The sequence below is a fragment of the Chiloscyllium plagiosum genome, chromosome 20 (genome assembly GCF_004010195.1).
Source record: "Chiloscyllium plagiosum isolate BGI_BamShark_2017 chromosome 20, ASM401019v2, whole genome shotgun sequence".
Lineage (NCBI taxonomy): Eukaryota > Metazoa > Chordata > Chondrichthyes > Orectolobiformes > Hemiscylliidae > Chiloscyllium > Chiloscyllium plagiosum.
The window spans coordinates 43,282,666-43,300,714 of NC_057729.1; the positions used below are offsets into that span (position 1 = coordinate 43,282,666).

At 42.5% G+C, this 18,049-nt stretch overlaps 1 protein-coding gene across 2 annotated transcripts; it reads left to right on the plus strand.

Moving 5' to 3' along the window:
• The first annotated feature begins 127 nt into the window (after positions 1-127).
• Positions 128-17,789, plus strand: rps21 (ribosomal protein S21). 2 transcript variants are annotated; one of them, XM_043710634.1, is made up of 6 exons: positions 129-227; positions 6,987-7,102; positions 7,182-7,245; positions 9,914-9,985; positions 11,482-11,537; positions 17,689-17,789. In XM_043710634.1, the coding sequence occupies exons 2-6, from the start codon at positions 7,053-7,055 to the stop codon at positions 17,696-17,698; spliced, it is 252 nt and encodes an 83-aa protein (XP_043566569.1). In that variant the 5' UTR covers positions 129-227; positions 6,987-7,052; the 3' UTR covers positions 17,699-17,789. The 2 variants fall into 2 exon arrangements, with proteins under 2 accessions (XP_043566570.1, XP_043566569.1); XM_043710635.1 differs by lacking the exon at positions 17,689-17,789 and having other exon boundaries at positions 128-227; positions 11,482-11,541.
• The last annotated feature ends 260 nt before the right edge of the window (positions 17,790-18,049 follow it).

Below are 18,049 nucleotides of genomic sequence, written 5' to 3' on the forward strand. Positions count from 1 at the left end.
CTAAACACATCTCTGATGAGAAAACATCTTAAAAGGCTCAGTGTGTTCGAGGCTGACAGCTGGATGCTCTGAACCTGCAGCTCCCACCCACTTGGCCCCGCAGAGCATGCGGCAACTTTGCCCCACAATGCGCGCGCAGCACCGGAAGTTTCGTTCTCCCGTGTCGATATTTCCGTTTGCGGCTCCACCCCTTCTTCCTTTTCGGCGGCCGCCATTCTGAGCGGAGGGTGAGTGTGTCCGGCTCTCGGGGAGACGGCGCCTCAGCGGGACCCGCGTGGGTGAGGGTCGTGGCCCCCGTTGTCGGGAGTTCACGCTGGGCCTCAGCTCGGTGGGGGAGGGGGAGAGATCTCGGGGTAGAGGGCTCGCCACAGGGAGATGGAGCGGCCGCGTGTGCGGAGGCCAGAGGGCCTCAGGCTCTGGGCCCGGGCCTTGGAGACGGCGCACTCGGTTCACAAGGAACCGGTTTGTCGCCCCGAGAAAGCCGTCCCGCCATAAAGCGGAGAGAGTGCGGGAGAAAATTAGCGCTTGTGGTATAATGTGTGAGGAGAGAGAAATGCCAAGATAACTTCGGAGTAGTGCAGGTACCCCACGTAGAAAATTAGCAAAATATACACTTCATGTAAATAATTACAAATATTCACAAGAATTAATAAAGCAGCCGATGCAAAACTAGAATCCCCACAGTGTGGGAACAGGCTGAGTGGCCAGCACTGCTGCCTCACAACGACAAGGATCTGGGTTCCGTTCCACTCTCAGGCGACTGTCTGTGTGCAGTTTGCATATTCTCCCCCTGTTTGTGTGGGTTACCTCCCCCAGCCCAAAGATGTGCAGTTTTTTGTGGATTGGCCACACTAAATTACCCATAATGTCCAAACATAGGTGCATTAGACATGGAAGGTGCAAGGTTGCTGGGATAGGTGTGGGATACTCTTTGGAGGGTTGTGTGGACGAGTTGGACAGAATGGCCTGTTTCTACACTGTAGCGTCTACATCAGCTCTCCAAAGAGCACACAACTCCGGCCCATTATTTTTATTCATTCATGGAACGCCAGTATTTGTTGCTCATCCCTAATTGCCCAGAGGGCAGTTAGTCAACCACATTGCTGTGGGTCTGAAGTCATACGTAGGCCAGACCAGGTAAATATAGCAGAACGTTAGTGAACCAGATGGTGTTTTTCACCCAATTCCAGATTTTTATTGAATTCCACAACAAATGTTGGAATTTGAACTTGGGTCCTCAGGACATTACCTGGGTCTCCAGAATAACAGTCCAGTTGTAACGCCACTATTGTCAATCTCCTATCCAAATCCCCCTACCCTATTTCTGCATTTCCCACAGCTAACACACCAAACGTACATATCCCTGAATACTATGGGTAATTTAGCATGGATAATCCACTGCACGTCTTTAGACTGTGGAAACCAGAGCATCTGGCAGAAACCCATGCAGACATGGGGAGAATGTGCAAACTGCACATGGACAGGTTGAACAGTTCATCAACTTACCAACACATTCCACCCTGACCTTAAATTCACCTGGACCATCTCTGACACCTCCCCTTCCTGGACCTCTTTCTCCAACCGTGAATACCGACTCAACATTGACATTTTTTACAAATCCACCACCTCCCACCCTGCCTTCTGCAAAAATGCTGTCTTGTATTCCCGATTCCTTCGCATCTGCTCCCAGGAGGACTAGTTCCACAGCAGAACACACTAGATGGCCTCTGTCTTTAAAGACTGCAATTTTCCCTCCCACACGGTTGAGGATGCCCTCCAATGCATCTCATCCACGTCTGGCACTTCCGCCCCCAAACCTCACCCCTCCAACCACAACAAGAACACCCCCCCCCTTTGTCCTCACATTTCACCCCACCAACCTCTGCATAAATCGCATCATATACTGACATTTCTGCCACCTTCAAACGGACCCCACCATCAGGGATATATTTCCTTCCCCAGCCTTATCTGCTTTCCGCAAAGGCTGTTCTCTCTGTGACTACCTGGTCATGTCGATGCCCCCCCGTCCCCATCCATCAGAGCTTTACCTGCACTTCCAAACATGTCATTTATTGTATCTGTTGCTTCCAATGCCGCCATCTCTATATTGAGGAGACTGGATGCCTTCTCGCAGAGTGCTTCAGAGGACATCTCCAGGACACCGGCACCAATCAACCCCACTGCCCCGTGGCTCAGCATCATCCTCATGATCTGTCCCACCTGTCAAGTCTTCCTTCCCACCTATCCACTCCACCCTCCTCTCTGACCTATCACTTTTACCCCTACCTGCATCCACCTATTGCACTCTCAGCTACCTTCTCCACACCCCCGCACTCCTCCCATTTATCCCTGCACCCCAAGGCTCCCACCTCATTCCTGATGAAGGGCTTTTGCCTGAAACGTCGATTTTCCTGACCTGCTGTGCTTTTCCAGCACCAGTCTAATCTTGACTCTAATCTCCAGCATCTGCAGTATTCACCCCCGCATAGACAGTAGCATCAAGAGTGGAATTGAATCCAGGTTCCTGGTGCTGTGAGACAGCAGTGCTAGCCACTGTGCTGTCCCTGGGCTTATTTTTTGTGCAGTGAGATAGCAGGCAAGCTGTGAACTTGAGTGTGTGAAAGTTTGAGTGCAGAAAGAATTGATGTGAATAGTTACAGTGATGGGAGGGACTTTATTTTCCTAAATGGACTGGGTGAGCTGGGATTGCTTTCCGTTCGAGGTTATTTGAGAAGTCATAGATAATCTTTACCAACCAGACATCTCAATCTTACCAAGTTCCATTTGCCAGCGTTTGGCGAATATCCCTCTCAACCTTTCTCTTCATATACCCATCAAAATGACCAATTCCAAATCCTGAGTCTGGACAGAAAGAAACTGTTCTGGTCAAGAACTAAAGGAAACAAAAGTTAATGTTAGGAAGGAAGAAAATGTTTTCACTTGCTTGTGGCTAGAATCTGTAATGCTCAACCTGGGAGTGAAGTGGAGTGGATTCAGTCATGGTTTTTAAGGGATTTGGATGAGCAGCTGAAGAAAGAGGAAACAGGAGTAAGCCATTCAGCTCCTCAAGTCTGTTCCATTATGCAATAAGATCATGGCTGATTTTCATCTTAACTTCATTTACCTGCCTTTGGCCATAGCCTTTCCTAGCATTGAAGCAAGGGTGGGGAAGTTTTCGGCAAAATACGTTGCTCTGGCAAAGAATTGGCTCAAACGTGATTAGTCATTTGGCTGTATCTTGTGCTGAAATCATTTTGATAAAGGAACACTGGTCCTCTCATTCTAACTTTCTGTGAACTTTACACTAAAACCTGTAAGAAATACGAACCAGAGTAGGCCATTCAAGAGGATTGTGTCTGATCTGTCATTCTTTCCTGCTTTTTCTCTGTAATACTGATTTCTGTACTGCAGTCCTCACTTTCTCCTAGTTGATCATAACCTGATTGAAGCCTCTTCCAAGGATAAAGTGAGGACTGCAGATGCTGGAGATCAGAGCTGAAAAATGTGTTGCTGGAAAAGCGCAGCAGGTCAGGCAGCATCCAAGGAGCAGGAGAATCGACGTTTCGGGCATAAGCCCATCTTCAGGAATGAGGAAGGTATGCCAAAGAGAGAGTGGGTGGGGGCGGAGAGGTCGGGAAGAAGATTGCAGGTCAAGAAGGCGGTGCTGAGTCCGAGGGTTGGGACTGTATCTTAGCCTGCTTGGCACACCTTCCTCATTCCTGAAGAAGGGCTTATGCCCGAAACGTCGATTCTCCTGCTCCTTGGATGTTGCCTGACCTGCTGCGCTTTTTCAGCCTCTTCCAAGGATGCCTACCTTGGAGTATTCCTGCTCCCTCTACAAGTATCTCAGTGAGTCTCACTGCACCCCTCACGTCATCTCTTCTGCCCTGAAGCTCTTCAGCCATGTCCTGAAGCAGACTCGCTACCATAGCCACATCTCCTTCCTCAGCGCTTGCCTCCATCTTCCTTCCCACTTTTCTGCTCCATCCTTCTCTCTAACCTATCACTGTCACCCCTACCTGCATATACCTATTGCATTCCCAGCTACCTGCGCCCCAGCTCCACCCCTCCTCCTATTTAGCTCTCAGTCCCCTTGGCCCACAAGCCTCATTCCTGATGAAGGGCTTCTGCCCAAAATGTCGACTCCCCTACTCCTCGACTGCCTGACCGGCTGTGCTTTTCCAGCACCACGCTCTTCAAGTTTGATTTCCATACTGGTCAAGAACCTATCTATCTCAGCCATCGTTATGCACATGGACTCTGCCCCCACAGCTTTCTGTGATGAGGAGTTCCAAAGATGCTGAACCCTCAGAGAAATAATCCTCCCTTATCTGAGTCTTAAGTTGGCCTCTGGTCCTGGGCACGTTAGTGAGAGGAAACATCATTGCAGCAATCACTGTCAAGCCCCTTAGGAATCCTCTTGAGAATATCTCTCACTCTTTTAAACTCCAGTGAGTAAAGTCCTGAGCTGTTTTGCCTTGCTCATAAGACAAACCTCTGTACTGGGGATCATCCTCTTGAACCTTCTCTGAACTGCCTCCAATGAAATGATATCTTGGCTTAAATAAGGGGACCAAAACTGTTCACATTACTGATATGGTCTCTATTTAATAATACCGTTCTTTTGTTCTCTCTTCCAAAATAAAAAACGTCGCATTTTTTCAGATTATACTCCATTTGCCAACATTTTGTCCACTTAACCTATCGCTATCATTCTAAACTGTAACCCATTCACAACCTGACTTTCAACCTATATTTGTGTCGTGTGCAAGTTTGACTACACCTTCTTTCCTCCAAGCCACTAACATATTGTTAACAGTTGTCCCAGCACTGAATCCCTGTGGAACCCCACTGGTTACAGGTTGTCAACCTGAAAACAAAAACCCTGGTCTGCACTTGCTGTTTACAGCCCTCATGCCAGTATATTACTTCCAACAACATGAGCTCTTATGACTTAATCTTTTGTGGTGCACCTTGTTGAATGCCTTCTGGAAGTCCAAATACAACACATCTACAGGTTCTCTCTGTCCATTCTGAAGGAGATGTCCTAGAACTTTAATAGGCACAATTTCCTTGTCATGCAGCCGTTCTGACTCTACTTGATTAAAGCAATTTTACAAATGTGCTGCTAAAACTTATTTAATTGGTTCCAACAACAGATATTAGGTTAATCCACCTACTCTCCTCCTCTTCCCCTCCCCCCAAACACAATTTTTGGGGTATCACATTGGCAGTTTTCCAATCCTCTGGTACTTCTTAAGGATCTAAGGATTTATGAAAAATTACAACCAATGCATCCACTATCTCAGTAGCTGCAACTTTTCAGATCCTAGGTTGCAAGCCATCAGGGCCAGTGGATCTGACTGCATTTATCCCTGTTAGTCTGGCTAATTTTCCATCTGTAGTGATGTTACTTAATTCCTTCCCAATTTCTTTACTATTAATGGAATGTTTGAGGTATTTTCCACCATGAAGGCTAGTGCAAAGTATCTGTGTAACTCCTCTGCTATTTCCTGGATTCCACATGCTAAACGATGCAGAGGCTTTATTGCCTATCAATTAAATGTGCACCCAAATACTGCTTCAGCACTCTATACATATCTCTTACTCACTTTTGTCAGAAAAAGACTGAAATGGAGATGTGATTGAAAACACTTGACTGACTTTAATCTTTTCACGTGATCTTAAGCAAATGTCTTTCAGCGAGCTCTGAAAAGATTTGTAGACAAGGTTGAGGTTCTTGATGTAGGTTTGCTTGGTGAGCTGGAAGGTTAATTTTTAGACGTTTTGTCACCATAGACGTTTTTTAGACGTTTTGTAACATCTTCAGTGAGCCTCCGGATGAAGCATTGCTGGTGTTTCCTGCTTTCTGTTTATATGTTTGGGTTTCCTTGGGAAAACTTAAAGCTATTTTGGCTCGCTGCTCCAAACCTTGTTCCATAGTTTCTGACTTAATTCCGCTCTTGCAACAATCACTGAGATTAAATCAGTCGGTTAGCAACCTGTGTCAGATATGACCCTGAGATGAGCTTTCAACCACACTTTTGTTCCAGCAATAAAACTGCCCATTTCCATCTCTGATATTGCTTGCCTTTTACTTTGTCTCCGATCATACCTTTATTGCATCTAGGCATACAGTGCACTTCTGGCTGGTCTTCCATGTTCTTATCAGTCTTGTGTTCAATTTTTTTTACGGTTGTGCAGTCCTCCGAGGCCTGTGCATGGCAATGACTGGAAGTCTCTCAAAGCCACGATCAGTGTGCCAGTGCCATGGAGCAGCTACAAATGTTCACAGCTTAGAAGAAACGTTGAATCTGTTTTCTAAATTTGAAGTTATTAATCCTCCACTGCTTATGTCTACACCCCCTGTGTTCGCTTACTTACAGTCAGTGTCGCGATTCTGAAATTGTCATTTCCTACTATCAAATCTTCCATGACCTGGACTGTCACTTTTTTTTTTACAATTTCCTGTAGTCCCACACCCTCAAGATTTTGAGCTCAGTTAATTCTTAAGTGTTCCTGATTTTAATCACTCCATCCTTGATAGCTGTTCCTTTGGTTGTATTAATGGTAAGCTTTTTGCTCGACTTTGCCTCTACCTTTCTTTCCTCCTTTTACAGCATCTACTTTGACCAAGCCTTGGTCATCACACCTCATATCTTAAGTAACTCAGTAATTTAATGCATCTGAGAAATACCTTGAGATTAATTGTGTTAAAGATGCAGTATAAATGTTATACTATTGTTGTAATTAGCATCATAAATTTAAGATGAGAAAAGGTATTCTTCATCCAGAAGTCGAGTTTAGTTACTATGTCGTTAATATAATTTTGATCCCATGTTTGAGTAATATTGCTGATTCATCAATGTAATGGAACTGTCAGTCCTTCTATTTCTAAGCTGACTAATTTCTAGTTGAAATAGAGTATCTAATTTCATATTTGATACAATGTGCTGAAGTTTTCAACTTTTTTTGTATGTGTCTAGATCTCTGCGTAACAGCTGAATTAAAATCCAGCCTCTGAAAAAAATCACAATTTGTAAAAAACCAACATGCAGAACGATGCTGGTGAATTTGTTGATCTTTACGTTCCACGTAAATGGTGAGTATCAGATAAGAACACGTACTGACTTTCGTGTTGCATGCCTAAAAGTTAGCTAAATTGTTATTGTTTCTTTCAGCTCTGCAAGCAGCAGAATTATTGCTGCAAAGGACCATGCTTCCATTCAAATCAACATTGCTGAGGTGAGTTAAGTTTTAATAAACTAGCATGTAAATCTGAATTATCAGTGAGGGTGGGTGGTGTATTGGGATTGGACTTTATGTTCACTGGACAAATTCGGAAGATATTACAGGACTGTTCAAAATCCGGTGGTTTTGTTTTAAAGAGAGAGACAAATGACTAAGGTCAGAAACCAGAAGCCAGACTTAAAGTAAATGACAAAAAACAAGGCACAGTTTTTCGACAATAAATCAGTGTCAGTCTGAAATGTGCTACCTGAAAAAGCAAAAGATTTACTAGTTAAATTCAAGAGAATTGGAGTACTCTGGTTACCCGGGGAATGGAATCAAATAGGTAGCTGCCACAAAGGGCTGGTATGAAGAATGATTAGTGTCCATCTGTGTTTGTGATGTTGCAGCACTTAAATATGTTAAACAGCAGCAGTGGAATGATGCCTACTGGTTCCCAAATCTTGACCCTTACAACTCATGATTATGTCCCTTAAGAGAGCGCATTGCATGAAGTTGGGAACTAAAATTGCAATGGAAAGAACAGTCATTTGAAGAGAAAAGATAGTTTAAAAATAACTTCCTGCTATGCTTTTCATTATGTGTCTGAAAATGGAAGGGGGGGGGAAACAGGAATTTTTATAGAGCTATCCTGAGAGTTCCGCTTTCTTTGCCCATCACCGTTTAAGTAACACGCTTAATGAAATAAAATGTCCCAAACTCCACACTAAGGAAGTACTGGGGCAAGTGACCAAACGTTTAATCAAGGGATTAGAATCTTAGAAGCAGTTAGGTCCTGCATGTCCTTGGTGGAGTGGGAGGGGGAGTTACAGTGTTAGGCTACGGGGTGGTTGGGTTGGTTGGTCCGGGTGTCCCAGAGGTGTTCTCTGAAACGTTCCGCCAAGGACATGCAGGTCCTTGGACTCCTCCATCGCCAGACCATGGCAACACGACGGTTGGACAAAGACAGATATGAAAGATCTGTCCCTACCTTTTATCTTAGCCTGCTGGACACACTTTCCTCATTCCTGAAGAAGGGCTTATGCCCGAAACGTCGATTCTCCTGTTCCTTGGATGCTGCCTGACCTGCTATGCTTTTCCAGCAACACATTTTCAGCTCATTATGATTTTAAAGTCAGTCTGTTGATCAACTGGGGATGTTTGTCAGTCAGCAAACATGAATGGAAATTAATACAATTAGAACATGGCCAGCACCGTTTTTGGATTTTTCTTTATTCATTCATGGGCTTTAGACATCACAGGCAAAAGTGGCACTTGTTGTCCATACTTAATTTCCTTTGGAACTGAATGATTTACTAGGCAATTGAAGAGTCAGCCATGTTGAGGAAACTTGGTGGCCTAATGGTACTGATGCTATACCTAACCCAGAGACCCTGGTAATGTTCTGCGGTCCTGGGTTCAAATCCTGCCATGGCAAATGGTGGAGTTTAAATTCAATCAATATCTGGAATTTGTCCAATGATGACCATTGTGAACTGTCAAAAAAACAATCTGAAGTCCTTCAGGGAAGGAAATCTACCATCCTCACATGGTCTGGCCTGTCTGTGACTACAGGCCCTCAGCAATATGGTTAACTCAACTGCCTTCTGGGCAATTCAGAATGGGTAATAAATGTGGTCTGGTCCACATTAATTTGAATTCTAGAATTTTAATCTAGTAACAGTGGTATAGCTTAAAGTAGCAGTGGTTTGTGGCTTGAAGCAGAATTTGCGAGGAGTGCTGCTTTTTTAATACACCTGCAGCTTTTGTTCTTCTGGGTGGTGGAGGGTCTGTACTGTTTTATAAAACCTTTGCATCCTTTCTAATGTGTGGATCAGAATTGGAAATTACTGTAGCTGTAGCCTAACATTAGGCCACAGCTAACATTTAGGTTTTTCACAACATTCTTTGTATCTTCTTCTGAAGAAAGCAGGCCTGTCATATGCTGTTTTAATAGCTGCCTTAAGTTTTCCTGCCACCTTCAAAAATTTATGTACATGCACTCTCTTGGAAAAATGTGTAAATTCACCTTTGTATTTGTTGTTCTTCTGAAGAAAGCAGACATGATATATGCTGTTTTAACAGCCTTAAGTATTCTGTTGCCTTCAAAGCTTTATGTATATGTACTCTCTTGAAATATGTGCCATTTAATTCAAGTTACCTCTGTTTTTCTACTTCACATTTCTCTGCATTAAATATTATTTGCTGTGTGTCTGCACATTTCACCAGTCGTCATCCTCCTGAAGTCATCTTCATTCCTCATTGTTCAAAATTTTTTGTATTTGCAACTCTTAACTCTAGTCCAGGTCATTATTGCAGCTGAAAATGAGCAGTGGTCCAAGCACCATTCCTAAGGAACACCACAAGTGTTTCCGGCCCGACAAATGCCCATTCACTACTACTTTCTGATCTCTGTCCTTTATGTTTCAGATTCACATTGCCACTGCTACTCTTAAGTTCCTGTTTTTCTGCTAAATTTGTGGTATTTTGCCAGCACCTTTTAAACGTCTATATCTACAATATCAACTACACTATCCTTAGTGTATTACCACAATTGTTTCTTATTGCATTGTGATAAATGGTTGAAATATCAGTATTAAGTTATGGAATCTGTTTCTAAGACATCTGAGATATCTGTTCGCCCTTTCCGAATGTTTTAATCTCTTGATTAATTTTATCTTAGGTTGACAAAGTAACAGGAAGATTTAATGGTCAGCATAAAACCTATGCTATCTGTGGAGTTATCCGTAGAATGGTATGTACGCATTCTAGGGGCACTGAATGAAATATCTTCCTACCTAGGCATTGTACCTTCCATTTGTCTTGTTGTGTAGGCTCTAGTGATACTGAAGGACACCAGTTCTATCTACCTTCAGATTTAAAGTTGTTACTGTGTAATAACTTTATATAGAACGCTGTCTATCCTAACATTAAATCAAATTTATTTACATTTTGTACCTAATGGGAATTTCGAGGGCTTTTAAACATTTCCTGGACTAAACATATCCTTTCTGAAAGTGCTAAGCAGTTTCGTTTGCAGGAATTAACCACTGTTTGGATGTACCAAATCCAGAGTTTCACCTTTTCTACGTATGAAACCAATCTAGAAATAATAGGAAATAGACATTTTTAAACAAATCTGGTTCTTGTCTTTCATGTAAAATATCCCTCTAGATTTACATAGGCTTTTATCCCAAACTGCTTGTTAGTTTACTGTGCTTGACTAAGAGTGAGTGACTGTAAGAGTATTTTTCCTGGCTTAACTGACTCTTGGTTAGTACACTGATTAAAGGAGCATGCAGTCTTATCTATTACCTCTGGAAACATTCATTGATGAGACGGACACTTCTAGAATGATTCAGCTCAAAATGATGGTACTCTATAGGGAGAAAAAAAACAAAACTAAATTTTACCCTCCCACCAAATGAGAATTTGGTATTTTCCTGTAGCTGAAAAATCACTGGATCCCTTTAGGGGTAATGTTTTATTCCCATATAATTGCATTTGATTGGATGTGAGGAAAGGCTGTTTGTAACTAGGGTCCTTCCATAATTAAATAGATTATTGATGATCCTGTGATAAATAAGACTTGGTCACAGTGCTACAGTGTGACTGACATCAATAGAGTTGTATATCAGCGAAGACCCCTTCAGCTGGTGACTTAGTGGTTAGTAATGCTGCCTAACAGCGCCAAGGACCCAGGTTCGATTCCAGCCTCGGGCGACTGTGTGGAGTTTGCACATTCTCCCCGTGTCTGCATGGGTTTACTCCCACAATGGAAAAATATGCAGATTAGGGTGAATTGGCCATACTAAATTACCCATGGTGTTCAGAGATGTGTAGGTTAGGTGCATTAGTCTGGGCTAAATGTAGAGAAATCGGGTAGGGGAATGGGACTGGAAGGGTTACTATTTGGAGGGTGGCTGTGGGCTTGTTGGACTGAAAGGCCTGTTCCCACACTGAAGGGATCCAGTGATTTTTCAGCTACAGGGAGACACAGTCTCACAAAAGTGAAGCCTATTTTTATACCCAAACCAACAGAATGAGTACTTTTAGTTTGATACTTCAAAGTTGTTTCAAATGTTCTTGTCTTTCAAGTATCTGACTTATAGTGAGCTAACTTTATAAATTTGTCATTTAATCTGTGGGTGCAATATATGCAACATCTGATGCCTTTTGGTGACTGGAAAATGCCCTTAAATCTGGTATGTATATTTGAAGAGCAATGTTACCGTTTGTTTTTAATTACAGGGTGAATCAGATGATTGTATCTTGCGGCTGGCTAAGAATGATGGCATTGTGGCCAAGTAAGTTGAATATTTGAGCCTTTTAAATGTCCTGATTTTCTTTGTGGTTGTGTCATTTTATTTCTGAACTTAACACATGGGCGATGTTGGTACTGAGGAGTGAAACATGTTTGTTGCACATGCTGTACCAAATTAATAGGCCCTTTCCGAATGTTTTAATCTCTTGATCCAAGCCCAACATGACATTTATTAAAAACCAAAAAATGGGAATATTAGATCATGCATCTGTGAAGAGAGAAAATCGAACTTTCAGGTTTATGATTTTTCACCAAAAAATAATTGAGTGCTCAACCAGATTATAAACGGAATGATTGCAGCAAATTGATTGAGGAAAAGTTGATTCCTCCACTACAGAGACATAGTTGGAACAAAAGGTGCTGGAAATGTGTTGCTGGAAAAGCGCAGCAGGTCAGGCAGCATCCAGGGAACAGGAGAATCGACGTTTCGGGCATAAGCCCTTCTTCAGGAAGGGCTTATGCCCGAAACGTCGATTCTCCTGTTCCCTGGATGCTGCCTGACCTGCTGCGCTTTTCCAGCAACACATTTTCAGCTCTGATCTCCAGCATCTGCAGACCTCACTTTCTCCTGGAACAAAAGGTGAACTAGGTAATAAAAATAGTGACATGAACAGGAGGAAGAATGTGTGTCAGGATGGGGTGTGTAGTGTGGGGTAGGTAGCTTTGAACTGGGGTATTTTTCCAACCTCTAGAGAATTAAGCTAATTCAAATGAAGCTAAGAATAAATAGCATATGTATGAAGCCATCAGTGAGACCACTGGGATCTGGCTGCAGAGTTGTAATTGAAGGGTTAAGTGGGAGAGCCAGATCTTCTATTCTAATCAGATCTAACAGATCAGGCCAGTAGGAGCAGTTTGTGTTGATCACTGATGGCTAAAATCTCAGGAGCAACAAGAGTGGGAGGGAGGTATCTGTGAGCGGTCAAGGAGCAGTAAAGTGCTCAAAGTGTGCTGTTCTGATGTTACTGCGTACTTCATCCTGTATTAGATCTAACTGCATTAAATCCAACACGCTGGGGTCACTTTTGTGATGTTGTGCAAGTACATTGGTCCATAGCTTGATGGTAATCGAAGGCAAACAAAGAGAAAACTACTTCACCTCATAGTTTCACCCATTGAAATAGTCTGCAATATGTTGCATCCACTACAGATTTTAAGTGATAATTATGTGATTCCTTTTCTCACAAAAAATCAGACCTCCTATAACTTCAGTCACTCGTCCCCAAATACAGGGAGATGTTAATACACTTGTCAGATACATATTTGACAATTTAACTTCAATATAGGTAAATGTGTGAGGTAAAATGTTTTAATAGATTAAGGGGGGGGGCACTGCTCTGGAAAACAAGTACCTAAACAGGGTATAGCAATGAGGGATCTGGAAAGGGCCATTTGATAAATGCAAAGAAAGGACTTGGATTCATTTCTGGAAGGATGGAATTAAATATAACGTTTATATGAAACGTGGATGGAATCTTAGTTTAACTAAGTACAGTAAACCTTGCTGTAATAGGGGGCATAGTTGTACTGGGGAAGGTTCAAAAAAGTCTTGTTGGATGCCAGAAATTAGAGGAGAAAGTGAGGGAGTGTTGATGCTGGAGATCAGAGTTAAGAATGTGGTGCTGGAAAAACATAGCAGGTCACGCAGCATCCGAGGAGCAGGAGAATCGATGTTTCTGGCAAGAGCCCTTCATCAGGAATCAGGATGAGAACAGAAGTAGCTCTGTAAATGTAAGATGGTCATTAATAAAATCAGTCAGGAATCCAGGACAAGCTTCCCCTCACTCACTGGTTATAATGTGGTACAGTCACAACAGGGGAGGCAGTGGCCTAATGATAGCAACACTAGATGATTAATCCAGAAACTTAGCTAACGTCCTGCAGACCTGCATTCAAATCCTACCATAGCAGGTGGTAGAAGAAGTTGCATTCAATTAAAAACAAAAATAACCTGGAATTAAGAATCAAACACAGAAATTGCTGGAAAAACCTCAGGAGGTCTGGCAACATCTGAAAAGAATTCAGAGTTAACGTTTCAAGTCCAGTGTCGCTTCCTCCAAACTGGTGGTAGCTAGGAACATGTCAGTTTTTATGCAGAAGATAGGATAGGGGCATGGAGAAAGAGTAAATGTTATGTGATTGGGAATAGAGCCCAAAGAGAGAAAGAAGAATAGTTGGATACACAAGGGACTGGATTTACTCTGTATTTCCTTGCCCCACCCTACCTTCTGCATAAACACTGACCGCTTCCCAGCCACTATCTCACTGGATCCGAAACATTAACTCTGACCTCTCTTCACAGTTGCTGCCAGACCTGCTGAGCTTTTCCAGCAATTTTTGTTTCTGATTTATAGCATCTGCAGTTCTTTCAGTTTTTATTTGGAATTAAGAATCTACTGATGACAATATAAGAATTTAATGATGACCATGAAATCTTTGGAAACCTTATGTGACTCACTAAAGTCCTTCAGGGAAAGAATCTGCTGTTCTTGTCTGGTCTCACCTATGTGTGACTCCAGAGCCACGGCAATGTGGTTGACTCTCAACTGCCCTCTGAAATGGCCAAACAAACCACTCAGTTGTGTCAATCACTAGGAAGTCTCAACAAGAAATGAAACTGGACAGACCATCTGATCTTCACAGTTGCTGCCAGACCTGCTGAGCTTTTCCAGCAATTTTTGTTTCTGATTTACAGCATCTGCAGTTCTTTCAGTTTTTATTTGGAATTAAGAATCTACTGATGACAATATAAGAATTTAATGATGACCATGAAATCTTTGGAAACCCTATGTGACTCACTAAAGTCCTTCAGGGAAAGAATCTGCTGTTCTTGTCTAGTCTCACCTATGTGTGACTCCAGAGCCACGGCAATGTGGTTGACTCTCAACTGCCCTCTGAAATGGCCAAACAAACCACTCAGTTGTGTCAATCACTAGGAAGTCTCAACAAGAAATGAAACTGGACAGACCATCTGATATCCACATATACACCAGAAAAGCCAAGTGCAGAAACAGTCTGTCGACCCTGCAAACTAACATCTTGCTAACATTTGGGGGCCAGTGCCAGAATTGGGAGAGCTGTCTTAGATTAGTCTAGCATGAATCCATCATAAGGGTATAGTCATATGTGACAGAAGATATCCCAGCCATCACAATCAACATCCCTGTATATGTCCTGTTCCATTGACAGCATAGTGGTATACAGTCATGAGGGAATTGCCCTGGGTGTCCTTAACATTGACTCTGCACTCCATGAAGTCTGATTTCAGGTTAAACATGGAAAAGGAAACCTCCTGCTGGTTACCACGTATTGTCCTCCTTTGGTTGATGAATCAGTACTCCTCTATGTTGAATAACTGGTCACGGAGGGGACAAAGGCATAAAATTTACTCTAGGGGATTTCAAATGTCTTGGCAGGAGCATTATCGATCAGGCTAGTCAGGTCCTAAAGAACAAGTCTGCTTGACTAGGTCTACAGCTGGTGGTGAGGGAACTAACAAGAGAGAAAAAAAAAACTTGACCTCAGCCTTACCAATCTGCTAGTGCACCTGTCCATGACAGGTGACCAATGCCTGAAGTCACACCTTGTCATTTGAGAATAACCGCTGTCATGTTGTGTGGCGTTATAATCATGCTAAATGGGACAGAGTTCAAACAGATCTAACCACCCAAAACTAGGCATCCATGATGTGCTGTGGGCCATCAATAGCAGCAGAATTCTACCCCGGCGCAATATACAACCTAATGGTCCGGCATATCCTCCACTCAACTATTACTATCAAGCGAGGGATCAGTCCTGGTTCAGTAGAGAGTGCAGAAGGGCATGCCAGGAACGACATTTAACCACACCTAAAAATGAGGTGTCAACCTGGTGAAGCTACCAAACAACTTGGATGCCAAACAGTATGAGAAACAAATGATAGAGCTAAGTGACCAACAGATCAATCTGAGCTCTGCAGTTGTGCCACATCTGCAGTGAATGGTGGTGGATAATTAAACAACTCACTGGAGGAGGAGGAAGCTGCACAAATATCCTTATCCTCAATGAAGGGAAGACTCCAATACATCAGTGCAAAAGTAAAAGCTGAAGCCTTCATATCAATTTTTTGCCAGATGTGCTGAGTTAATGATCCATGTCAACCTCCTCCAGTGGGTTCCAGCAATCACACTTACCTGTCTTCAGCAAATCTGATTCACTCCGCGTGATATCAAGAAACAGTTGGAGGCGCCGGGTACTGCAAAGGCTATGGGCCTTGACAACCTCCAGCATTAATACTGAAGACTGGTGCTCCAGAGCTTGCTGCTCCTACCCAAGCTCTTCCAGTACAGATACAACACTGGCATCTACCTGCTAATTGGAAAATTGCATAGGTATGTCCAGTATGTAAAAAGCAGTACAAATCCAACTCGGCTAATTATTGCCCCATCTGTCTAATCTCAATCATCAGTAACATGATAGAAGGTGTAATCAACAGTGCTTTCAAGCAGCTCCTGCTCAGTGATGCCCACTTTGGGTTCTGCCAGACCACACAGTTCCTGACCTCATTACAGCCTTGATTCAACATGGACAAAATAGCTGAATTCCAGAGCTGAGGTGAGAGTGACAACCCTTGCCATCAAAGCTGTGGCCTCAAGGAGCCCTCGCAAAACTGGAATCACATTGGAAGATGTCAAGATTGTTGGTGGTTGGTCATCTCAGCTGTATTTAGAAATCTCTGAAGGAGTTCCTTAAAACAGTGGGCTGGGCCAACAATCTTCAGTTGCTTCATCAATGATGTTCCCTCCATCATAAGGTCAGAAGTGAGGATATTTGCTGTTGATTGCAAAACTCCTCAGATACTGAAGCACTCAGTGTTCAAATTCAACAAGATCTGGACAACATCCACGCTTGGGCTGATGAGGCAAGTAACATTTGCGCCATGCAAAAGGCAAGCAATGACCATTGTCAATAAGAGATCATCTAACCGCTGCCCCTTTACATTCAGTGGTTTTACTATGACTGAATCCCCCACTTTCAACATCTTGGGGGTACTACTGACCAGAAATTTAACTGGCATTGCCACATAAGCTCAGAGGCTTGGATTACAATAGTAAGTAACTCACCTCTTGACACTCCAAAGTCTGTCCACCATCTACAAGGCACAAGTCAGGTGTAGAATGGAATATTCTCCACTTGTACTGAGTGTGTGCAGCTCCAACAATGTTCAAGAAGCTTGACACAATCCAGGACAAAGCAACCCACTTGACTAACACTGCATCCACACTCCTCCACCACTGCTCAGTAACAGCAGTGTGTACTACCTACAAGATGCACTGCAGAAATTCACCAAAGTTCCTTTAGCACTTTCCAAACCCACAACCATTTCCCTCTGGAAGGAGATATATGGGAACATCTCCAACTCAAAGCTACTTAACATCCTGACTTTGAAATATCTCTCCTGGAAACATATAGTTCCATCACAGTTGCTGCGTCATAAATTGTGGAATTCCCTCCCTGAAAGGCATTGTGGGTCAACCTATACATGGACTGCTTTGATTCAAGAAGGCAGCTCATTACTGCCTTCTCAAAGGCAACTAGGAATAAACGATAAATGCTGGCCAGCCAGTGATACCCATGTCCCACAGATGAACTGAAAACAAAACAAAGGGTAGTTGAGGCAAATAGTGTAGACACCCTTAACAGAGAGCTGGATAAACAGATGAAGCAGAAAGTAACAGAAGAAGGTGTTGCTGGGATGGTTGAAGGCTGGTGGGAAGAGGCTCATGTACAGCATAACATTGCAAGTGTCATTTGAGCCAATTGGTCTGATTCTATGCGTTAAATACATGAGAGTGCTTGTGGTAAAATGTTTATGTATTTCACTTACATTCTTAAAACTTCAAAGGGTTTGTGTGTTGGAGTGGGCAGTGTGAAAGATTCCTCAAGTCCATGTAATGATGAATTGCAATAAAGTACAAGATATTGAGATAAGTTTATGACTACAGTGAAAGTGCAGATTGAGGTCTATTTCTTGTTAACTTGCGATAAATTGCAAAATGTTAAATAACTTAAAGTTCTAGTGGGTTTAATATCTTTATTTGCTTTGCCTTTATTCTGAATGTCTTTTAAACTTTGCTTTTTATTTTTCTTTTCAGAGTTGTCTAACAAGCTGAAGACTAGTTATGAAAAGTTTCATGTTTGTATAGAAATAAAAATTTGAGCAAAAAAATAATGTGCTTTTATGTTTTTATTACTAAATAACTAAAGTGACAAATTAAATCACAACAATTCCACTTTTACACTTGGATATCAGCACATCGCACCATAATACATCTCAAATTATTCGTTAAAATGAAATGTAATTTTCCCAAATTTGCACTTTTTCTGTGGTTTTAAAAACTGCACAAAAGGTTGTGTACAGCATTCTCCACATCCTGTGCCTGCTACGTATGCTAGTCATTTGTAATTAAAAATCTAAACACTCAGGTCTCAGTTGCAAAAGAAGAATATGTTAGG